At 38.6% G+C, this 26,070-nt stretch overlaps 1 protein-coding gene across 1 annotated transcript in view; it reads right to left on the minus strand.

The window, feature by feature from the left end:
- LOC139129057 (hemicentin-2-like) overlaps window positions 1-26,070 on the minus strand; it is a 37,703-nt gene that overhangs the window by 6,053 nt on the left and 5,580 nt on the right. Inside the window, exons 5-30 of the mRNA XM_070694733.1 lie at window positions 25,500-25,766; window positions 24,235-24,522; window positions 23,479-23,745; window positions 22,789-23,052; window positions 21,693-21,959; window positions 21,129-21,392; window positions 20,289-20,555; window positions 19,772-20,035; window positions 18,798-19,064; window positions 18,220-18,483; window positions 16,557-16,823; window positions 16,004-16,267; window positions 15,173-15,439; window positions 14,745-15,008; window positions 13,995-14,258; window positions 13,217-13,480; window positions 12,794-13,057; window positions 12,106-12,369; window positions 10,401-10,664; window positions 9,733-9,996; window positions 8,914-9,177; window positions 7,327-7,590; window positions 6,158-6,301; window positions 5,451-5,714; window positions 3,806-4,063; window positions 2,213-2,470 (exon numbers count right to left, since the gene is read on the minus strand). Coding sequence (XP_070550834.1) covers window positions 2,213-2,470; window positions 3,806-4,063; window positions 5,451-5,714; window positions 6,158-6,301; window positions 7,327-7,590; window positions 8,914-9,177; window positions 9,733-9,996; window positions 10,401-10,664; window positions 12,106-12,369; window positions 12,794-13,057; window positions 13,217-13,480; window positions 13,995-14,258; window positions 14,745-15,008; window positions 15,173-15,439; window positions 16,004-16,267; window positions 16,557-16,823; window positions 18,220-18,483; window positions 18,798-19,064; window positions 19,772-20,035; window positions 20,289-20,555; window positions 21,129-21,392; window positions 21,693-21,959; window positions 22,789-23,052; window positions 23,479-23,745; window positions 24,235-24,522; window positions 25,500-25,766 — 6,777 coding nt within the window. The remainder of the gene's footprint in view (window positions 1-2,212; window positions 2,471-3,805; window positions 4,064-5,450; window positions 5,715-6,157; window positions 6,302-7,326; window positions 7,591-8,913; window positions 9,178-9,732; window positions 9,997-10,400; window positions 10,665-12,105; window positions 12,370-12,793; window positions 13,058-13,216; window positions 13,481-13,994; window positions 14,259-14,744; window positions 15,009-15,172; window positions 15,440-16,003; window positions 16,268-16,556; window positions 16,824-18,219; window positions 18,484-18,797; window positions 19,065-19,771; window positions 20,036-20,288; window positions 20,556-21,128; window positions 21,393-21,692; window positions 21,960-22,788; window positions 23,053-23,478; window positions 23,746-24,234; window positions 24,523-25,499; window positions 25,767-26,070) is intronic.

The raw sequence follows: 26,070 nt of genomic DNA on the forward strand, positions 1-26,070 counted from the left end.
CAGTGATTGTCATTCGAAGTGTTTTTTTCACAAAGGAACAAGCTATAAAACTTCTCGACCAGTATTTTCCATTAGCATAAATAAAAAAACAGACAGACAAATAGCTAGATAGATAGATCATGTGGTAGATAGATAGATTCTCTTTGTGACAGCGACTGTGTATGAGGATAAGACAGAGAAGATACATGTAGATGGACAAACAGACGAAGAGAAACAGGGAGCAAGGAAGCAATCATTGTTCGCCGTGTTCTGTGCAGTGAAATTTAAAATCGACGGAGGCTACGCTACACAAACAGGACTAAAATACAACATTTATGTGGAAATGGAAATTAAATTTCATGGTCACTGTTTTGGCCATTAAATGATAAGATTTTAAAGTGATATATATATATCCCTTTATAAAAAAAATCAGCGATGGCCACAAAACTGTTTCAGCTGAGTCATTTTGAAGGCATGTCTGCAGTAACATAGAATGGGATTACGATATTGGCGTTGGTTGCCTTTCAACGACAACTCGCGGTGAGAGATATCCTTGTTTTCGTGAAAATTGTCTTCCTTCAGTGACTGTCACTCTCACTGTATTTTTATCTTAGGGGACTTTTCAAACATAATGTGTACCACCGGTAAATTGCAGTTTGTAAGCTCTGTTCAAAAAGGAACGCAGTCCTCGCTTCTAGCGTTTATGGGCTTATGCTGGCATAATTATGTTTATCTAATTTGAATAGAAAAGGCTAACAACGTAAAAGCGAGTTTGCTAAAAAGCATGCAATCACTACCACAGAATAATTTCGACACCTTTTCATGCTCCATGAATCCATCATGAATGTCCATCAATGTTGTTTCAACAAATTTTGCAATGTTTTGATGCATTATTTGACAAAACATGATCTAACCTTTCGCCAAGGGCATTTGGCGAGAGATAAGCAGCATGGACCACGTGATCCACTGCCGTCCGCAGATAGGATTCAAAATTATGGTGAAGTCACCGTGGTTTAATGACCAGCTCGTAAATACCGTAGTCATGAGCGTTCATCTTACACTTTACACCCTTTGATGCAGCAAATACTGAGTCCGAATCACCAAAAATTCAAGTAAATCAAAGTCCGAACCGAAAACCTTTATCTACGACTGAAACTTAACATCATTCCGTTCGAGGCCCGCGGCATAAAAAAATCGGCGTCATCAAGGGACTCTCAATTTTGTATTTTTATATTTTTTGATTCGGATGTAGCTTTACCTACACTTGGCTATTTAAAAATTGAATTCGTTCTCCACTGCTTGATGTAAATGTTCTGCTGGGAGTGTTTGAAGACTGTGAGACAATCACAATTATCGCCTGTGTTGTTTGCTGAATTAGCAACCTCAAGAATGGTACAAATTTTCATTACGATTTTCTTCTGACGGAAGTCCTTGTCTGATTCAAAACGTTTGATAAAACGATTGTGACTGGCGAGGCTACATCAGGATGCAATGCACTCGAGTCGAATACATAGACAATGTCTCTGTTTTTCTTGTGAGGTGGGATGAGGTAAGGTATACAACTGCTGCTATGTCGTCATAAGTACGGACCGAAAGAAAGTAGGAGTTATACTTGTAAATATGAACTTTAGTAGCAGTCAAGTCTACAAGCTATAGAAGTCGAGCGAAGTCTGCACGCCGCGGTCATTCCACTCGCTTTTGTGGAGTGACCGTGCTTACGCCGTTCGACCATTTTCAGCTTTTGTGCTAGATGTTGGTACAATGAAGCGTCTTTTCAGTCTTTTGTACCGATGTCGCATCGCAATTGCCATGTGGTGTCAGAATTCGAAAATACCACAAAACCATAGTCCCTTGTAGAGGGACTGTGACGAAAATAATATTCAATCAAACTTTACAGGATAAATAGTCGCGGTTTCCACACACCTTGCATGCAAATGCTGTTCGATGTCGTTTGATTGTGGTATTATCGATGTGTACGTGATTCACATCTTCCGACCGGCTTAGCATATTAACTAACCCCGAAATTTCGGGGTTGCATACATGGCGAGCTGGCATCGGCGAAGTTGTAATGGGTTGTGTTATAAGTTTACTCAACACTCGTTACGTATGTCATCATGTTATTTCGTTGGGTCTTTGATAGTAGAGCAGGGAATGCAATAAACGCTTGTTTTATTTTTTTATATAAACACAAAGTGCGTGGGAAACAGAATGTGCCCGAAATGCGTGACCTTACATTGCACCTCTAGTTTGATCACGGCGTGACCTTTGCCCTCTATACGATCGTAAAATTGATTGATGGCTGTGCATATATAATCGCCAGCATGGTCACGATGAGTTGCCTTAATGGTGTAGTTCTGTTGGTCGGACAGGCCTGCACCGTCTTTCGTCCAGTTGTATGTGTGAGCTTCAGGGTTGGCGTCGACATCGCAATTTAACGTGATGTAATCGCCTTCCTTGCATAACACCTCGTCGCCTTCAACGTCAGGTGAATCTAAACGGTAATTGAAGGGGGAAAAGCTCGTAAGCAACAAGAAATACGGACGTGAAATGATCCATCAGCTACGCAGGTATAGTTGAAATGTAATGAGTGTCACACAATAAAGAAACCGAAAAAATGCATCTGCTTACAGAGAAGAGACTACAAGCAGAAAGTACAGTAAACTTTCTATCGGATTCGAACTCACACCGTTTTGCTTTCAGTCACCTAGCGATCGCCAGTCTAAATCACCCAGCCAAATCGTCACCCTGGTCATAAAAGAGTGGTTAATTATCTGTGCTCATACAATTCTTCTGATTGCGACCCCTCCACACGCTGTAGGGTTCTATAAGTACTCACGCTCGTACACTCACGATGAAATATCGCATACAAGTTTTATCAGAGCGAAACACAGCCTGGAGGTCTTTTATGATGTTAAACGGTTCGAACGTGAGACCAGATCCGACCTCTGTTCAAAAATAAAGGACGATAAAAAACCAATTGCAACCAAAGTAATTGTGCATAGCTTATAGCATCATATCATATCATATCATATCATATCATATCATATCATATCATATTTAGAGGTTAGAAGTCGAGTAACCGATTTATCATATATCCATACCAAAATTATACAAATGATAATGAAAACCTTAAATTTTGAGGCACACTTTGTTTTGCCATGCAAATAAACATGGGACAATTTGTGAGAACTGGTTCCCTTAATAAACTATACGCATAAGCAAACAGCACGGGCGACAAATCATCCATATCTCATGAACATCGTAAGAAAAGATGCACGGACACAAAAATAGTCGCATGGGGAAGAACTATTTTATGTTGCAATGTGTTATTACAATCGTTTACTGGTTTAAATCTCTCCGTATTTCGATCTCGCTCCGTCGTCCGAGCGGAGAGAGGCGGCCATTTGGCTTTGTTACACTGAAAGTTGCCATGTTCTAACAATGGGAAACCCGAGGCAATGTTGACACTCCTGAAATTGGGCTACGGCCTTTAGGTTCATGGCATAGTTTGTCGTGAAGACAATAGACCGTATATTGCGACAAGGGAAGAGCATTGACAAAAAATGACTTGATGAAACAATTCTAGAAGTGGCTATGCTGTAAATGATTACCATACCATCGTCACGAACTCGAACTCATAAGATATATTATTAATGTTTGATTCAACATGACACAGTATTTGGAATTTCCGATAGTGATGGAATCCGACTAATTCTCGAAAATTCCCTGCTTATCACGATTACCATAACTGTACATCTTTTTCATCCTTTGTCATTTTTTGTATCTGTTACTCATTTCGAAATTAATAACGGAAGATTCAACTCACATTGGACAAAAAGTCGTGTTGTCCCCTGCCCGGAACCCGTTGTTCCATCGTGGAATCTGGTCGTTGCCGTACAAACATATTCTCCGTAGTCGGCACGACTGACATCTTCGATACTGAACGTCATTTCATCGGACACCCGGGCTTCGTCTTTACTCCACGAGTACGTACTTGGGTCAGGGTTGGCGTCAACCACACATACAAGGGTGGCGGTATCTCCTTCTTTACGCGTTAATTCGCTATCCTCAATTTCCGGGAAATCTTGTCATTTGAAAATGTTCAATAAAACCATACTATAATTAACTATCAAAGAACATAGACTACAAATAAAAAAAAAGTTTTTTTAAGAAGTTTCCGACGGAACAAGCACATTTACAGGAGGCATATTACAGACATTTTACATTACAAATGAGCTGAATTACCATAAATTACCCAAAGCACCCTAAATACAAATCTGTAACAGGATGTTTATATTAGAAAGATGTATAAGGAATTCTGAAGATCACGATATTGTGTTTTCATTTTCTGCTCATTTCATTAACAACTTTGTAAATATACCATTTTTGCCAAAGACTCGACTAATTTGCAACTTTCTGACGCAATTGTGTCTGAATGTTAACATTTCATCGTTAAGATGTCAAGTCAAGGCTAAGACAGATCGCATTGCAAACAAAGGCGCCCGCGCCTATGAAAGTAGAGTTTCTTCAGGTATCAAGGGGTGAACTGACAAGAAGATACAAAAGAAACGAAATGTTCATTAATCGGCTAAGAGGCCAGCCTTACATTGTATGTCTAGGTGCGTTACGCCACTATCGTGTCCCCGTGTTCCATCGTAGAAGGTGTTCGTTGCGTTGCAGATTTGGCTCCCGTGTAAAGACCTCCCGACGTTAGAGAGTTCGACCACCCCCGTGTTATACTCAGTACCGTCGACTAGAGTCCAGGTCAAACTGACGTCCGCGGGGTTTGCATCGATGACGTCACATGTTAGTATTATGCGTTCTTTTTCAATGAGTATTAGTGAATGCTGTACTTCAACGGAAGGTGCGTCTGGAAGGCAAAACAATATTATCAAGCTATTGACAGATAAATTAAAATTGTGAAGCATAAATAGAAGAGAGAATACTAGTTGCATAGATTAATATTTCATGCTCCTGTGCCTCTTCATGATTTTATAGCAAAATTCAGCGTCCTGTATAAACGATACTTGCGCTTCAACCTTGAAAGACGAAAGATTTTTAAAAATTGTAAAAGAGTATTGAAACCATATCCTTTAAAATCATGATAAATAATGAGTAACTATTCAAATTTTTTACTACTGAAAAAAAGTTCCGAGATTTAATATTATCCACTTCTGAATTAAATATCGCCGCCGTGCTTATGTCAACTATACGGGCAGAACCATTATTTTCCATCTCCACAAAAATAAACCGGTGAAAACTTAAGTTACTTCATACGCTATAAATTGAGTCCCCGGACGTTAAGGACCAATGTTATAAAGGTTGATAGTCCAAATATTTTTCCCAAAGGCATATTTTATATTACATGGACAAAAAGACAAAAGTCCTTGTCAGTGACGATAACTGTATGCAATAAAGGGACAAGAAAAAATATAAGCAATATAACTTGTGCCCTTTAAAATATAACTCACATTGTACGTCTACAAATACAGACGTCTTTCTCAGGTCATCTGATCCATCCCAGAATTCCGTGCTTGCTTCGCATGTGTAGTTACCGGTGTCATTTCGCTTTGCTTGTGAGATTTTCAGCTGGTCAGATTCATGCACTTCCATCCCTGGAGTCACCCAAATGATTGTAGCGGTAGGATTTGCATTGACTGAGCAATTTGCAAGATATGTGTGTCCTTCTATTACCTTTCCGTTGCTTTCGTCTTCGATTAAGACATCAGACATATCTGAAAGGACATGTGAGAAACACGATTTTAGTCAGCCTTTTTTTCTCTGGTTTTAAAAAATTGACTTATTTATTTACGTACTTATTGATGTAGTATTTATTTGCTTTTTCATTGCTGTTGCTAATCTGTTTGTTTGTTAACGTGTATGTTCTATAGCCCAGAGAACGCGGGAAGCAAAACTCAAGAATTCACTTTCACAGTTCTACCAGTCAATCTATATCTTTGTTACTGTCAGTTTGTCAACATATGTATGTATATTTGTAGGTCTAGGTCAGTAAGTAGGTAGCTAGGTGTAATTGTGCTATGTAAAATTCTATATCTTACACTGTACATCAAGGAATACTTCGGACTCCCTCTGGTCGACACTGCCATCCCAGTAGGTAACGTTGGCTTTGCAAGTGTAGTGACCACGGTCATATCTCTCTGCCTCACGAATTATTAACTGTCCACCGTGTTGTGTTTGGCCGCCAGCTGTCCACCAGGAGATCGCGGCTGTAGGTTGGCATCGGCTGAACAGTTTGCATAAAATGGATATCCCTCTATAACGTTTCCAGTTCCATTCATGTAAACGACGATATCACTTAAATCTGTGTAATAGGAGAGGAAAACATACAGATGGTGGATTAAAAAAAAAAAAAGATAGCTCTATATATTTTCAAAATAACCCGACGTTAGTGACAATAATCATCACAACGCACCATATCATCATCACCAACAACAACATCATCACCGTTATCGCCATTATCATCACTATCATCTATTATACTATATCGCCATCTTCATCAATCATTTTTAATAGGATCCTGTACTAGATTAATAAGGCAAACAGTCAAAACTTCTCTGTAATATTCCTTTGGTTCGATGCCTTGCTTAATACGGTCAAGTCAACATTTACAAACTTTAAAATATTTAATATGGATTATACATTTGCTACATTAACGAAAAATTATAGTACAATAATTCATGTTGCCAAATTTCTGTACAGTAGTCTTTACTAGATAAGACTGAATTACCTTTAGCCTCACTGCTTTTCTCTCCATTGCCATTTTCTGCTGTGTTTTTTTTTTATTAATGTTATTTATATCGCATAACCATTTTCGATTCGTCCGAATATTATTGTGAGTTAAACAAAGTTTTACATAATATTTTCGCTGACTTTGACCAGAGGAGAAAGGAATAATAAATTTGAATTGACTTGTGATTTTGAAAACGATCAAACGAAATTTGGATCAATAAATGAAATAGGTGAGATTGTGTTAATTTATCTTGATCATTTTGTGAAAAAATAAAATAAGATGGCTGCACGTGTATGATAATCTGTAGGTATGACGTCCGTTTCCAAGCTTCTCGGATGTACCTTGCGTCATGATTAGTCATTTTTTTTATTATCGGAGATTCAAAATAGCCAACTAAATATTTGAAGGTCTTGTGTCATCAATTGCGTTACAATCTACACTGTACTGCTTATGCACACAGGGTAATGGAAACAAAGTGCGTGCATCCTTAGGCATGTGTGTTTCTGCCCTCGACGTTGGTCATGTTTTGCCTGTCTTGCCTCGGCGTTCGATTATCTGCGCTTTGCAAGTTAGCGAACATAAACAGCTTTACTCACATTGCACGTCCATGTGCACGGTGGACACCTGGCTAGCGACAGACCCATCCCAGAAGGTCACGTTTGCCCTACATTTGTAATCGCCACCGTCGCTTCGGTCGGTGTTTTCAAACCAAAGTTCCGGGTCAAATAGCGTGTCTCCGTCTGGCATCATCCAGGAAATGATAGCTGTAGGGTTGGTGTCTGCTGAACAGTTTGCGTAGTAGGGATGACCTTGAATTACCTTGCCACTGCTTTCGTCGTAAATTTCAGCTGCAGATAAGTCTTATTGGGAATAAAAGCAAAAGATGTGATTGGTCAATTATCAAAGTGCTACCTGCTTTTCACATTTATGGCAAATAGAATGGTTGTAACCCGACCTACTCTAACAAAAAACCCGCCGACCGATATTAAAGTCCTAATGAGACTTTATATAAAGGAAATACACTGTATTACCTCGTTCTAACGGCATAGTTTCTCTTGCGTGAGGAAATGTTTTTCGAGTTCAAAATAATATTTCTCTTGAGCACGAGAATATATCTCGTGTTCAAGACGTATTTTATATTATATACAAAATGTTCCCGACGGGCTGTCATGCATTTGTTTTGCATTTTCAAAAAAAGGAGTAATTTTCTTTAAACATTACCATATGTTATTGGTCTCAGTCGACCAAAAGAAAAAATAAAATTAAGTTTTCGGCTAATCTATCACAATGTTCGGAGACGTGTTAACGAAAACACACATTTTATTGCCTTATATATGCGTGTTAGGCATTTTTGAATCAAGGAGGAGATAATTTTTGAGGAGCATGTTTGGCTTTTACGAATCAACTTGAAGAGTACGGAGGTCATCGAAATTGATGTCCCATCATTAGCATAAAATCGAGACCTGCAACTTTTCACGAGTGGCCGAAGGTATCGGGATTTTTACCCGGTTCTCCGCCATTTAGTATCATTGACACTTATCTTCCGTCGGGGAACTACCATGCGAGAGGACGTCTGGATACAAAAACAGCATAGAGACTCGAAATCTTCAAAGACAACACCTTTTAATTCATATATAGGGATGTTACATATTGCTAGACAGTCCCTACTCTCTTGATGTTGTCTTATCTCGTGTCTATATGCTCTCCTCTACCTTCTTGGCTTGTGTTCGTAAAGACACTTTCTAGATACAATGTAATCTGTACAATCGTTATTTACATACAAATGAAATGCAAAATCGTCACATCATCCACTGTACATGTTGATATCATGCACGATCAGACCATCTTACACCGTCACGTCAATTTCATTTCAATTTTATCGCCTTTTCATGGTATTATTTAGTGAATTCTAGATTTATCGGCCACTCGCGAAATTTATGCTACTGGGACATCAAGGTGGTCGATCTACGTAACCGTTTTCAGGTACGAAATTGGAAACACACTTATTCATATGGCCTGACTTAAACATATATAATTTTTCTCCTGTTGAGGATTGATTTCGCATTCGCGATATATAATGCAACAGAAATATTCTACTTTAGCGACGATAAACTAAAAGGACGATATAGTAAGTGTGCACCGTCGGTTTTCTTGGCCTAATAATGGCTGGATTATAAACTCACATTGCACATTTAGATGCATCGTTGAATTCCTACTGTCTCCGGTATCGTCCCAGTACACAGTGTCAGCGATGCATGCGTAGTCACCACTGTGGCTTCGATCACTCCGTTCGAGGACTAACTCTTCGTGCGGGCGTCTCTCTCCGTTGGGCGAAAGCCACGAGATAGAGGCGGCGGGGTTGGCATTGCTCGAGCAGTTCGCCCAATACCGATGACCTTCGACAACATTGCCACCGCTGTGGTCGGAAATTTCAGCGTCTGAGATATCTATTATAGACGAAAATCGACTAATTAGGTGCACTCTCAAATTACGAGAGAATGGTAAACAATTTACCGCTTACTTCATGCTTTGATTTTAACTTCTTTGCACCAACGGTCGGCCATTTTACTCTGAATCACATGTCTGATGTGTTAAAACAAAAATTGCAGCAACGTTAATTAATACTTGTTTGATATTTTTATTTGCTTTTTCGATGCTAGTTTTGCTTTTTATAGCAATTGCAAGAGTTTTCCTACTCTTAAAATTGTTGAAACGTCAACTGGTAACATTGTAAAAACAGAGTCAATAATCGCAAGCACTGTTTACAATTAAATTCTAGTCTGGACCAGAATGTATTTGTTAACAATACCAATGCCGTCTTCAGATGTACAGGATGAATTTACAATCTCAAAACTGTTTACCCCAACATGCTTAACAAAGGAGAAAAACAAATTTTAGGTAAGTGAACGACAGAGAGTGCATGATAAATCATCGACATTTCGTGCCAGAATCGAAGGAAAAGCCAAAATAAGGACTATAGCAAAAATGAATAGATTACTTACACTGTACGTCTACAAGTAATGTAGACTGCCTGTAGTCACTCGTACCATCCCAGTAGGTGATATTAGCTCCACAAATGTAGTCACCGCTATCAGAGCGTTCCACAGACGCAAACTCCAGGAGCCCGTTTTCGATAATTTCTCCCGTTGGTGTCGACCAAGTGATATCGGAGACAGGGTTACTATCGGCAGAGCAATTCGCAGTATATTGATAACCTTGAATGACCTTGCCATAGCTATCCTCATCGATTTCCACGTCTTTTATATCTGGATATGCAAAAACGTGCTCGGTCCAAATTTACTCCAACAACACAATACAGCACCACCATTTACAGATTTCGAGCCATTCGAAATCTCAAGTTTTAACTCAGTTAGATTTACGACTCACTTGGCCTCATTTTGACGACTGCCGAAAAAAAACTAAGCTTTTCTAGTAAGTATCGTATCGTCTTTAAAAATCAAAAACTGAACAAGAGATTTCAAATTGCCGGCTGCGGCGAGTGTCATTGTGAGTTTCATATATCCTTTAATTGTTCTCCAATATAATCTCTGTCCCTGTCTCTCTGTCTCTCTGTCTCTGTCTGTGTCTGTCTGTCTGTCTGTCTCTCTCTCTCTCTCTCTCTCTCTCACTACAAGACGGCATTTTATAATCTTTTTGAATGAGTACTCACACTGCACATCTAGCAGAAGAGTGGAGTTCCTGTGGTCGACCGTTCCGTCCCAGTACGTTGTGTTTGCTGAACAAACGTACTCGCCGCTGTCCGCTCGGACTGCCTGATCAATGTTCAACTCTTCACCGGGCATCTTGTCACCTCTAGGCGTCAACCAGGTGAACATTGCCTTCGGGTTTGCCTCCGACGAACAATTTACATAGTACCTATGACCTTCAATGACCTTGCCATTACTTTTATCGTAAATAAGGACATCAGATATATCTGTTGAGGGACAATCAGCAAAGCCATGCATTAAAGAAAATATTCATGAATGGTTTTATTGTGGGCGGGCAGATTTTTGTCCTGCACCAGTAAACAATTCATGAAAATGATAACTATGAAGTAACAAATAGATTCGCAACAGTTATGGTTCCATTCTTGTCTTGATATGCTGCTCGGTTGGCAAAAGTTGTGATAGACAGAAGGTTGAGAGGCGATGAGAAGAGGACAAGGCAAGAAGGGTAAGGAGTAAGGGATTGGGAGACAAGAACATACGTGAGGAAAGAGTAGATGTTTTAAGTCGCAGCCAAAGATTTCTTGCGAATACCTTTCGATCCCAGTTTAAATTTTCACTTATAGTTTTCAGTGCACTAAATAGAAAATGCATGTCAAGAAACACCTTTTATCATAGTTTATCGAAATTTACTGGTTGGTTGGTTGTCCTTGAAAGTAAGTGTTACAAGCATGATGTCACTGAAACTTTCCATTCAGCTGATACGGTTTATAACCCGCTATTTATACTAGTAGGCGACACGATATGGTCTTGATAACCTTATGTAACAGCAAATTGACCCTATAGCAAACAAACGGCCGTCTGTACCAAGTATCCATATCTCACTTCAAATCCTTTATAAATATTTGGCACGCCTACTTCTAACAGGTCGCATTTAACGACATGAAACAAAGTGTCAGCGATGCATGCATAGTGTCACTTCGATCACTCCGTTCGATGACTAAATCTTCGTGATGGCGTTTCTCTCCGTTGGGGGAAAGCCACGAGACGGATGCAGCGGGGTTGGCATTGCTCGAGCAATTCGCCCGATACTTATGACCTTCGACGACCTTGCCACCACTGTGGTCGTAAATGTCGACGTGTGATATATCTATTGACGAAAATCGCTTCATCAGGTGAAATTTCCGAAGTTTACGAGTGAGAGGTAAAACAATTTACCGCCTTCCCCATGCTTTGATTTTTATTACCTTGCAGGAACGGTCCACAATTTTACATTTTATCACATGTCAAATGTAGTAAAACGAAAATATCTGTAACTCTTTTAGATATTTTTATGACTCATTCCAACGCTATTTTTGCATTGTATCGCAATTGCAAGACTTTTTAGACTCCAAACAACATGCTGAAACGCCACCCAGTTACACTGTCAACACAGCGTCCATAATGGTAAATACTGTTTACAATTAAATTCTTGTCTGGACCAAAATTTATTTGTCAATAATAACAATGCCGTCTTCACATATACAGGATGAGTTTACAATCTCAAAACTGTTTACCCAAACATGCTAAATAAAGTAGAAAAACAAGTTTTCGTGACGTGAACAAAAGACAGTGTGTGATAAATCATCACAAAGTCATGCCTGACAGTTATGAATCGACGGAAAAGCCAAAATAAGGACTATAGCAAAAATGAATACATAGATGACTTACATTGTACGTCTAAGTGTAATGTAGAATGCCTGTAGTCACTGGTACCATCCCAATAGGTGATATTAGCTCCACAGATGTAGTGACCGCTATCAGAGCGTTGCGCAGGCGAAAACTCCAGGAGCCCGTTTTCGATAATTTCTCCCGTTGGTGTCGACCACGTGAAAACGGAGACAGGGTTACTATCGGCTGAGCAATTCGCAGTATATGGATAACCTTGAATGACCTTGCCATCGCTATCATCATTAATTTCCACGTCTGATATATCTGGATATGCAAAAACGTGCTTGGTCTAAATTTATTCCAACAACACAATACAGCACCACCATTGACAGATTTCGAGCCATTCGAAATCTCAAGTGTTTGCTCAGTTAGATTTACAACTCACTTGGACTCATTTTGACGACTGCAGAGAAAACTAAGCTTTTCTAATAAGTATCGTATATTCTGTAAAAACCCAAAACTGAACAAGTGATTTCAGAATTGCGGTTGCGGTGAGTGTCATTGTGAGTGACATACACCCGTAATTTGTTCTCCAACTCTCTCTCTCTCTCTCTCTGTCTCTCTCTGTCTCTCTGTCTCTCTCTGTATCTCTCTCTGTCTCTCTCTCTCACACACACACACACACACACACACACACACACACACAAAAAAAAGCTGCGTTTCCTAAATTTATTGCATTAGTACTCACACTGCACATCTAGCAGAAGAGTAGAGTTTCTGTGGTCGACCGTTCCGTCCCAGTACGTTGTGTTGGCTGAACACACGTACTCGCCGCTGTCCGCTCGGACTGCCTGATCGATGTTCAACTCTTCACCGGGCATCTTGTCACCACCAGGCGTCAACCAGGTGAACACTGCCTTCGGGTTTGCCTCCGAAGAACAATTTCCATAATACATATGACCTTCAATGACCTTGCCATTACTTTTATCGTAAATTAGAACATCAGATATATCTGTAGTACAAAATAATAAATGCCAGAGAAGATCAGCAAAGCCATTCATGAAAGAAATATTCATTAAACCAAACTTTCCAACAGCTCACATTTAACAACCTGAATGTAATTAAAGGTCAACACGAAGTATAGAAAGGAAAACACTCCTGCCATTCTTACATTGTACATCAATGATAACGGTTTTCTCATCGGATTCTTCCGTCCCGTCCCAGAATGTGACGGTCGCCATACATCTGTATTCACCGCTGTCAATCCGTGATACCTGTTTGATCAGCAACTCCCGGCCATGTGTATGTCTTCCGTCCGGGGTCAACCAAGAGATCTCGGCAAAAGGGTTTGAATCAGCCGAACAATTAGCATAATAGGTTTTACTTTCGACTACTTGCCCATCATTGTCGTTAAATATAGAAATTTCATGAAGATCTGAAAGAAGATAGCAAATAGTAAAAACAAGCTAGAGAGACCTAGATCAACATCGTATGATAGTTTATAACATGAACGTATTACATACATGTATACATGCATACATACATGCATACATACATACATGCATGCATGCATGCATGCATGCATGCATGCATACATACATACATACATACATACATACATACATACATACATACATACATACATACATACATACATACATACATACATACATACATACATACATACATACATACATACATACATACATACATACATACATACATACATACATACATACATACATACATACATACATACATACATACATACATACATACATACATACATACATACATACATACATACATACATACATACATACATACATACATACATACATACATACATACATACATACATACATACATACATACATACATACCTACATACATACATACATACATACATACATACATGTTTCACATACAACAGAAAATAAGTCACTCACATTGTACATCTACGAACACATCGGATTCACTCCGGTCACTGCTCCCGTCCCAGTATGTCGTGCTCGCAATACAAACATAACTACCGCCGTCTTTTCGCTCAGCTTGTCCGATCACGAGCTCGTCGCCATCGATGGATCCACCTGTCGGCGTCCGCCATGCTATTACGGCGGCCGGGTTTGCGTCTGACGAACAATTTGCATAGAATCCCAGACCTTCAATGACCTTACCTTCGTTTTCCTCGTATATATGGACATCAGATATATCTAGTTTTTAATAAAACACATAAAGTTAAGGGCTTGTGTAACAACTCATTTTCTGAGACGATACATAATTTGGACTGCGTGCAGTATGTTTTCTGTTGTGAGTTGGTGGCCAGTTGACGCCGTTCAAGTTTGTTTCAAAAACGTCATTACTCAACAATCCTCTGGTGTGCTTCTGTAACTGAAGATCTTACGAACAAAACGACGCCCTGCCAGCAACACGCTAAAATACAAGTGTATTTTTATGTATACAAGAGCATGAACTAGAATCGGGAACCCTCCTTATTATTTGGTTTCCTCGATGACACATAGATACTGGTGGTGATTTTGCGCTCCCTCTCATGTGGACATTATTTACTGTTTTCAATTTTTTCACGCGAATTGTAAAATATATGATGGTGAAGATGATGATGACAACGACGATGACGATGATGAAGATGATAAAGACGATGATGATGATTGACTCTATTGCTTTTGTAAATTACTTACATTGTACATCTAAATAGAATGATGACTCCGACTGTCCTTCGGTTCCATCCCAGAATGCCGTTTTCGCTATGCAAGTGTAATTGCCATCGTCAGTTTTATCAGCATCATCAATCTCTACGTACTCACTCTGGATCGTCTCTCCGTCAGGTTTCCGCCACGAGATCTCGGCAGCGGGGTTCGCATCACTTGAGCAATTTGCATAATACGCCTGACCTTTTATGACCCTACCACCGCTTTCATAGTTGATAACCGCATCTGATATATCTGAGGTAGCATATAGATAGATCGTTAAATATAGGTCAAGAAAGCAAGCAGAAAGACACAAATATAGTTGTTTGAATGACAACATACTATCATAAACAATGAATCGCAACATACCATGTAGCATCTCAACCCAGTTTTATGAACAAGTGTTAGTGAATACTTACACTGAACGTCTACGAAAATTGTTGAATTTCCACTTCCGACCGAGCCGTCCCACAAAGTGTTGTTTGCGAGACAGGTGTATACGCCACCATCGTCTTGACGAGTGTTATCGATAACGATGGAGGTATCAACGCTGACGACAAGTCCATGCGGGTCCTGCCATACTGTGTCGGGGTCAGGGTTCGCATCGGCAGTACACTCTGCACTGAAATGCTCTCCCTCTAGCACTTTGCCTCCGCTTGCTTGTTCAATGTAAACATTTGGCGAATCTGACGAAGGAAATCGAGACAATGACGCTATGAAAATTCCTCACCAGTGTATGCCAGGTTGATTATGAATGTTTAAGAACAAGCAACATTATGCATACTTTACACGGCTTTCCATTTCAAATGTCCATCTTTTTTCAATGTTAAGTGTCGATATCAGTTATCATTGACTCCAAACGATTGTATGTATGTATGTATGTATGTATGTATGTATGTATGTGTATGTATGTATGTATGTATGTATGTATGTATGTATGTATGTATGTATGTGTATGTATGTATGTATGTATGTATGTATGTATGTATGTATGTATGTATGTATGTATGTATGTATGTATGTATGTATGTATGTATGTATGTATGTATGTATGTATGTATGTATGTATGTATGTATGTATGTATGTATGTATGTATGTATGTATGTATGTACGTACGTACGTACGTACGTACGCACTCATGCATGTATGTATGCATGCATGCATAGTATACCAGGTATATTAAAACAGTCAAATGATTAACTTGCGTCAAGATCGATGTTTAGTGGACACGCTTACGAACTCTACTTACATTGCACGTCCAAGAGAATAGTTAGGCTGCTTTCTCCGACAGTACCGTTCCAGAACGTAACGCTGCCGACACAGGTGTAGTTACCGCTCTCAGTACGACTAGTCTTGTTGATTTTCAAAACATCACCAAAGACGACATCCTGAAAGGTGGTTACCCATGACATCTGAGCGACAGGGTTGGCTTCGACTGAACAGTTGGCATAGAACGGCCTTCCCTCGATGACCATGCCGTCATTTTCAGAGAAAACGACAACATCAGATATATCTACAAGTCAAGATTATAGACTTACTGTTAACTGATAATGGTGACACATCAATTGTTCGGGGTAAAGGAGAAAACAAGCAAACAAAGGAAAAGAGAAAAGGTAACTGTTTCTTTTAATTTTTTGACCAACTATAATTTCAAATGATATACTTCATTTTAACGTTACTCCGCCCACAACAGCATAATAATAAAGCACGCTCATGTCGTTTTATTTCACTACACAATTTTTTGAAAATAGCACAATATGCCAGCATGTTACTAATACCATGATCAAATAACATGTACTTACATTGTACGTCGATGAAAATTGTTGCGTTATCGGTAGCTGTCGACCCATCCCAGAGTGTAGTGCTGGCTTGACAGGTGTATGTACCTGAATTATTGACGCGTATGGCGTCGAAGGTCAGGTGAGGAGAGGAGGCGACAACATTGTCGTCGTGGTCTAACCAGACGACTTCGGAATCTGGGTTCGATTCAACCTGGCATACGGCGTCGTATCGGTCACCCTCGATTGACTTACCGTCACTTTGGTCGAAGATTGTTACTTCGGGTTGATCTGTAGGACAATGTTAAATATTTTATAGAAGCTTCGATCGCACTACCTGCGACACGGCTGTCTCCTTGAACGAGCAATTTAAATAATTTAGTAGAAATTAAGATGCAGGCATAGTTACCCAAATACTTTTCACTTTCATCGTGTCCGAAGTTCAATTGGCGAGGTTTTAAGGAAGACAGCGCCCAAATGTTATTTGTTTTTGGACACTGACACTTTTAAAATAAAAATTTCCTTTATTGTGTTGACACTTTGTGACGCCGATATTAAAATCAAGTTTTCGTTATCTTGTGTTTGTATGAAAGTAAATGTAATATTTCCCCTTTGGAGAATACGACACAGGGATATAGATGCTATTTCGAATAGCCAGCGTGCAGCAAGCTTGGTGAGCTGAGACCGACTAATTCGAATAAAAACGTGCTGCAGAGTACACGCGGGTGACCGGGGCGGTGCCCTTTACACATATGGCCGCCAGCGTGCTGCATCCAGCACACGCACAGCTGATGATATCGATTGATATGATGTGTTTTCTCCTAACCTTTAATTGGATTCTTCTTGATTTATATTCATTTTTAAGTAAATTTCGTAGTTGAACAAGTTAACTGCTTGAAAATCTTTCCCAAAATAAAAATTATTGCATACTGAAGCAGGGCCGTGACGTACAATGACGCAATGCCAAGAATAAAAGGATTGCAATGGCAGCGACAATGCCGTCAGTAAGTTAAAGGTTGTCGTCATGTGCCTGTATGTATGTATGTATGTATGTATGTATGTATGTATGTATGTATGTATGTATGTATGTATGTATGTATGTATGTATGTATGTATGTATGTATGTATGTATGTATGTATGTATGTATGTATGTATGTATGTATGTATGTATGTATGTATGTATGTATGTATGTATGTAGTATGTATGTATGTATGTATGTATGTATGTATGTATGTATGTATGTATGTATGTATGTATGTATGTATGTATGTATGTATGTATGTATGTATGTATGTATGTATGTATGTATGTATGTATGTATGTTGTATGTATGTATGTATGTATGTATGTATGTATGTATGTATGTATGTATGTATGTATGTATGTATGTATGTATGTATGTATGTATGTATGTATGTATGTATGTATGTATGTATGTATGTATGTATGTATGTATGTATGTATGTATGTATGTATGTATGTATGTATGTATGTATGTATGTATGTATGTATGTATGTATGTATGTATGTATGTATGTATGTATGTATGTATGTATGTATGTATGTATGTATGTATGTATGTATGTAAGTATGTATGTATGTATGTACGTACTACTCGGTATATTAAAATAGTGAAATGATTAACTTTGGGTCAAGCTTGATGTTCTTTGGTTACATGTCCTTACATTGAACGTCTAAAAGAATCGTTGAGGTACTTTCTCTAATGGTACCGTTCCAGAACGTAACGCTGCCAACACAGGTGTAGTTACCGCTATCAGTACGACTGGTCATGTTGATATGCAAAACATCACCAAAGACGACATCCTTGAAAGGCGTTACCCATGAAATCTCAGCGACAGGGTTGGCTTCGACTGAACAGTTCGCATGGAACGGCCTTCCCTCGATTGCCATACCGTCATTTTCAGAGACAACGACCGCAGCAGTTATATCTTCAAATAAAGATATAGACTTTATGTTAACTGCTAACGATTGTATCTCAATTTTCGAGGTAAAGCAAGAAAAAATCAACCAACAGAGAATAAAGATAAAAAGGGTAACAGCTTCTACTAATTTTTGACAATCGAATGTTTAAAATTATATACCTTAATTTAAAGTTCCTTTGTTCCTACCGCAGCATTTAATAAACTATACTGATATGTCGTTTGATTTTAATACAGAACATTATTAAAAACATTTCAATGTAACAACATGTTACTAATTAACAACATGTTACTAAAACCGTGATTAAATAACATGTACTTACATTGTACGTCGATGAAAATTGTTGCGTTATCGGTAGCTGTCGTCCCATCCCAGAGTGTATTGCTGGCTTGACAGGTGTATTTGCCTGAATTCTCGACGAGTATGGTCTCGAAGGTCAGGTGAGGAGAGGAGGCGACAACATTGTCGTCGTGGTCTAACCAGACGACATCGGAATCTGGGTTCGATTCAACCTGGCATACGGCGTTGTATCGGTTACCCTCGATTGACTTTCCGTTACTTTGGTCGAATATTGTCACTTTAGGCTGATCTGTAGGACAGTGTTAATTTTTATAGAAGGTTCCAACACACTCTTTGCAATGTGGCTATCTCTTGGAACAATTCAATTCACAAATGTCACAGAATGCATGCATGTATGTATGTATGTATGTATGTATGTATGTATGTATGTATGTATGTATGTATGTATGTATGTATGTATGTATGTATGTATGTATGTATGTATGTATGTATGTATGTATGTATGTATGTATGTATGTATGTATGTATGTATGTATGTATGTATGTATGTATGTATGTATGTATGTATGTATGTATGTATGTATGTATGTATGTATGTATGTATGTATGTATGTATGTATGTATGTATGTATGTATGTATGTATGTATGTATGTATGTATGTATGTATGTATGTATGTATGTATGTATGTATGTATGTATGTATGTATGTATGTATGTATGTATGTATGTATGTATGTATGTATTATGTATGTATGTATGTATGTATGTATGTATGTATGTATGTATGTATGTATGCATGCATGCATGCATGCATGCATGCATGTATGTATGTATGTATGTATGTATGTATGTATGTATGTATGTATGTATGAACGCATGTTTGTGTTTATAAACGTATGCATGTACGCAAAGTATGTAGGTATATTAAAATAGTCAAATGATTAACTTCGTCGTAAGATCGATGTTCTGTGGCCACGCGTATGGACTCTACTTACATTGCACGTCTAGGAGAATCTTTAAGCTGCTTTCTTCGACAGTACCGTTCCAGAACGTAACGCTGCCGACACAGGTGTAGTTACCGCTCTCAGTACGACTGGTCATGTTGATATGCAAAATATCACCGAAGACGACATCCTGAAAAGGGGTTACCCATGACATCTGAGCGACAGGGTTGGCTTCGACTGAACAGTTCGCAAAGAACGGCCTTCCCTCGATGACCATGCCGTCATTTTCAGAGAAAACGACCGCATCAGTTATATCTTCAAATCGAGATTTAGACAAAATGTTAACTGAGATCGGTGGTATCTCAATTATCGAGGTAAAAGAAGAAAAAAACCCAGTCAACAGATAGTATACTAATTTGTTTAATCGAAAGTTTAAAATTATATTATGTACATTATTTGAAAGTTACATAAGCACATAATAAACTATGCTGATAATATAGACCATTATTCAAAACATTGCAATGTATCAACATGTAACTAATCCCATGATCAAATAACATGTACTTACATTGTACGTCGATGAAAATTGTTGCGTTATCGGTAGCTGTCGTCCCATCCCAGAGTGTATTGCTGGCTTGACAGGTGTATTTGCCTGAATTATTGACGTGTATGGTCTCGAAGGTCAGGTGAGGAGAGGAGGCGACAACATTGTCGTCGGGGCCTATCCAGATGATGTCGGAATCTGGGTTCGATTCAGCCTGGCATATGGCGTCGTATCGGTCACCCTCGATTGACTTTCCGTTACTTTGGTCAAAGATTGTTACTTCAGGTTGATCTGTTGGTCAGTGTTTAATTTATTTAGAAAGCTTCGATTGTACCATTTGCGATGCGGCCGTCTCTTGGAACAAGGAGATTATACAATTTCATGGAAATTAAGTCATAGACATTGTTACCAATATAGTTATCGATTCCATCGAGTTCGAAAGTCCAGTTGGCAAGGTATTAAGGGAGACAACGCTTATATGGTATCGAGTTTTGGACACTGACATTTTTATAGAATTTTTCCGTTTTAATGATTATTATAAAATTTTTGACTCCTAACAAAAAATAAAGGTTCAATATGTCGTCTTTGTTTGAAATTAAAAATCATATTTTCCCGTGGGAGTATACTACACAGGGGTATAGAGGCTATCTGAATAGCGAGAGTACACCAAGCTCGCTCAGCTGAGAACGAGTATATCGACTACTTGGCGCTGCAGCGCACATGGGGCTTGCCGGGGCGGTGACCCTTTGCACGAGACGGTTGTCACTTGCGGCTTGCAGCTCGAGCCCAGTATCTACGTATATTAAAACAAAAAACAACATGTCGAGTTCGATGTCGATGGCAACGCATAAGATCTCTACTTACATTGCACGTCCAAAAGAATAGTTAAGCTGCTTTCTCCGACAGAACCGTTCCAGAACGTTACGCTGCCAACACAGGTGTAGTTACCGCTCTCAGTACGACTAGTCTGGTTGATATGCAAAACATCACCAAAGACGATATCCTGGAAAGGCGTTACCCATGACATCTGAGCGACAGGGTTGGCTTTGACTGAACAGTTCGCAAGGAACGGCCTTCCCTCGATGACAATACCGTCATTTTCAGAGAAAACGACCGCGTCGGATATATCTTAAAATCAAGATATAGACTATATGTTAAATGACTGCGATTGTATCTCTATTTTTTGGGGTAAAGGAAGAAAAACAAGCAACAGATAGTATAGATAAAAAGTGTAACAACTTCTACTAATTTTTGACAATCGAAAGTTTAAAATAAATTACATACTTGATTTTTTAAGTGCCTTCCGTTCCCACACCAACGCATAATAAACCATGCTGATATGTCATTGGATTTTAATACAGACCATTATTGAAAATATTGCAATGTAACAACCCGTAACTAATACCATGATAAATAACATGTACTTACATTGTACGTCGATGAAAATTGTTGCGTTATCGGTAGCTGTCGACCCATCCCAGAGTGTATTGCTGGCTTGACAGGTGTATGTGCCTGAATTATTGACGTGTATGGTCTCGAAGGTCAGGTGAGGAGAGGAGGCGACAACATTGTCGTCGTGGTCTAACCAGACGACGTTGGAATCTGGGTTCGATTCAACCTGGCATACGGCGTCGTATCGGTCACCCTCGATTGACTTGCCGTCACTTTGGTCGAAGATTGTTACTTCTGGTTGATCTGTAAGACAATATTAAATTTTTAGTGAAGCTTCGACCACAGTATTTGCTATATGGCGATTTATGGGAACAACAAATGAATGAATTTCGTGGAAATTATGATAATAGATATAGTTACCAAAAAAGCTATCAATTTCATCATTTTGGAAAGACCAGTTGGCAAGACATTGAGGGAGACAGTGCCTTTTTTTCGACACTGACAATTTTATAAATTTTTCCGTGATTATGATTGTGTAGAAACTTTTTTGACGTCTAAGATAAAACTAAAATTTTCAATATCTTGTCTTTTGGGATAGTACAAATAATATTTTTCCGCTGGAGTATATTACGCAAGGGTAAAGAGTCTATTTTGATTAGTAAACATACATAAAATTGGAGGCGACGTTGGCTGCTTAATCAAAACGATGCTGTTGAGTTTTGCTATTGATTACGAGAGAAAACAGTAAAAATTCCATGATGAATCAAAATCAAAATCAAAATCAAAATCATTTTTTGAGTCTATAACAAAGATTTATACCGGAAATTCTTTTTGTTAGCTTTGTTTGTATTTTCAATATTTAGAATCTCACTGAGAAATCAGTGCATTTTCCATTTATTGTCACTTTAGGAATATAAAACAAATCTGTCTTCCAGAAATATGTCAATGGAAAAATGAAGTGAATTCTACCTAGCGGCTAAAATCAGTTGACAACAAGTAATAATGAGTAGTTCTACATTATTTTTTTTAGGATTAGAGCTAAACACTGTATATTCACAAACAAAACAAAAGCACTTGAAATTCCAATGTTACAAGCAACGGGTCTTTAATATGTTCTTGTTGAACTACCTACATTGGACATCGAGGTAGAAACCTGACTGCGTTACTTCGACGGTCCCGTCCCAGTAGGTTACATTTGCTGTGCAAGTGAAGTTGCCGCTGTCTGCCCTCTCAGCATCGTCTTTTGCCAATTCTACAACGAACGTGACGTCACCATCGGGAGTGGTCCATGAGATAACGGCGGTTGGGTTTGTGTCGGCGGTGCAGTTTGCGTAGTATATGTGACCCTCAATGACCTTACCGTCACTCTCATCGTGTATGACAACATCAGATATATCTAAACAATTTGATATTAAACCGAATTATCGAAAATTGACCATTCTTTCAGAAATTCTATTCAAAGTGATATACTTTAATAAGTGATAAGTAGACAATTATATTCAAAATAAAATTTAAACATTTGAACTTGCTATATTCTGCATAAATTATATTATGAAATAATATTTTATCTCCTGTTATCGTTTAAAAATAACAATTTACCTTGTTTAACTTTATCTGAATTTTGCATCCATCATATGACATGAATGAAGTCATCGCTGTAGAAACAACATGGCTTTGTAGTCAATACTATAATTTCACAAATTACAGATTTTAATTAAGTTTTACTGAGAACGGTTCTGAAAATACATTTTGTTGACGTCTGCAATTTTACACGTTTGGAGCAATCATGTGCAGCGTCATTTCTGCGAATTTGTTTACTTACACTGGACGTCGAGCACGAATGAGTCATTGGACGTCTTTGTTATATGATCCCAGAACACCACATTGCCTGTGCACACGTACAGACCGGCGTCGGATAGTTTTGCGTCGTCAAACATCAGCGTGGACCCGTTCACCAGAGTCTTGCCGTCAGCATCGAGCCATGCGATGTCGGCCATCGGGTTCGCCTCTACTGAGCAGTTCGCCGTGTACGTATCGCCCTTTTTCACTTTACCGTCACTATCTTCTTGAATAGTTATCTCATAGAAATCTGGTGTATATAATAATAAAAACAACAAAAATTAACACAAAAATATAAGAACACATGAGAACGTGAGCGCATATTACAACGCAAAATAAGATAATTTCAAGCGCGTTTTCGTTATTCCATGTGGTTAGCCCGTATGAAAACGTAGACATGCAGCCAGGTCGCAAGGTACAGTTTGTAGGTCATATAGTTCATTCGCCTCTTTTGGCAAGCCTTCTCTTTTTCACCAGCATTTACATGGCTCTCACTTTAGTGGATAAATGATGTCAATCGGTATGAACATAGCAATGGAATGTGTCTTAAGCATCAGAAACGCAAAATTGTGCAGAAGTAACTTTATCTGAACGATGAAAATGTGCAAATCTGTTACAAGGGGTTACTTATTGCAATGAAAAGAAAGTCTTTGCCGATAATTCATCGCCTGTAAAGAGTTATGACTATTTCAGATATTTCAACCAGTATGGATCTGTGAAAAACGTTCCTAATACTTACACTGAACGTCGACGGTGATAGAGCTTTCACCCTTTCCGACTCGTCCATTAAAAAAGGTATTTGTGGCCGTACAGGTATAGTTGCCGGCTTCGCTTTTGTCAACCTTGTCAAACATCAGCCACTCGTCAGCACCGACTCTGTTCATCTCATCATCGAACCATTGGATATCGTCGTTATGGTCAGGGTTGGCGTCGAGGACCAAGCACTCGACGGCGAACGAGTCTCCCTCGATCGCCTCCCCGCCGTGACTGGCGTCTCCGGTGACAGTGAGATCCATTATTGGTGAGACTAAACGGCACAAATTAGAAGACATTGACATCGAATGAGTAAAACAAAAGAAAATCAGACGAAAATAATGTTAAAAGAATGGAAATGCATGCATTAGTGAGCATCGCAGCTTTCTCTATCCTTGATCTGATGAGAACTTACATGTAAACGTACAGTTTTCTTATGTCCGCAACTGATTCAAACAAACGTTCATTACAATTATTCCTATATTATTCCTATCTATCTATTATCTATCTATCTATCTATCTATCTATCTATCTATCTATCTATCTATCTATCTATCTATCTATCTATCTATCTATCTATCTATCTATCTATCTACTATCTTATCTATCTATCTATCTATCTATCTATCTATATATATATATATATATATATATACATATATATATTATATATGCGAGTGTATGTGTGTGTGCAAAAATAACATAAATTACTTCAACTACAGAGTAATAATATCTTTGGTTGAGTTTCATGAACCTGCGGTTTGCGTAGTATGAGTGACCCTCAATAACCTTACCGTCACTCTCATCGTGTATGACAACATCAGATATATCTAAACAATGCGATATTAAACCGAATTATCGAAAATTAACAATTATTTCAGAAATTATTTTCAAGGTTATTTACTTTTATAACCGATGACGAGGCTAATATATTCAAAATGAAAATTTATGTTAGGTTCAGATTATAAATATACAATTGTGCCTCCTGCAGTCGAGTGAAATTAACAATTTACTATGTTTAACTTTATTTGGAGAAGTCTGAAATGTGATTTCTGCTCCAATCATATGACATTAATGAAGTCATCGCAGCGGAAACAACATGGCTTTGCAGTCAATACTATAATTTCATAAATTACAGATATTAATTAAATTTTAGAGAACAGTTCACAAAATACATTTTGTTGACGTTTGCTCTTTTACACGTTTTGAACTTTCATGCGCATCATGATTTTTGCGAATATTTTGACTTACACTGGACGTCGAGCAGGAACGAGTCATTGGACGTCTTCGTTGTATGATCCCAGAACACCACATCGCCTGTGCACACGTACAGACCGGCGTCGGACAGTTTTGCGTCGTCAAACATCAGCGGGGACCCGTTCACTACAGTCTTGCCGTCAGCATCGAGCCATGCGATGTCGGCCACTGGGTTTGCCTCCGCGGAGCAGTTCGCCGTGTACGTATCGCCCTTTATCACTTTACCGACGCTGTCTTCTTGAATAGTTACATCATAAAAATCTTGTGCATGTAATTAAAAAAAACAACAACAAAAATTAAAAATATTGGAACACAAGCGAATGTGTGGTCACATAACAATGCTAAGTAAGGTTTATTTCAAGCACGTTTTAGTTATTTCATCTGGTTAGTCCGTATGCAGATGTAGACATGTAGCCAGGGTTGCAAGGTACAGTTTGTAGGTCATAAAGTTTTTTTCGCCCCTTTACGATGGCCTTCTAGTTTTCACCAGCATTTACGTGGCTCTGACTTTTGCGGATAAATGATTTCAATCGGTATAAACATGGCAATGAAATTTTTCTTCGGC

The sequence above is a fragment of the Ptychodera flava genome, chromosome 3 (assembly GCF_041260155.1).
Source record: "Ptychodera flava strain L36383 chromosome 3, AS_Pfla_20210202, whole genome shotgun sequence".
Taxonomy (NCBI): domain Eukaryota; kingdom Metazoa; phylum Hemichordata; class Enteropneusta; family Ptychoderidae; genus Ptychodera; species Ptychodera flava.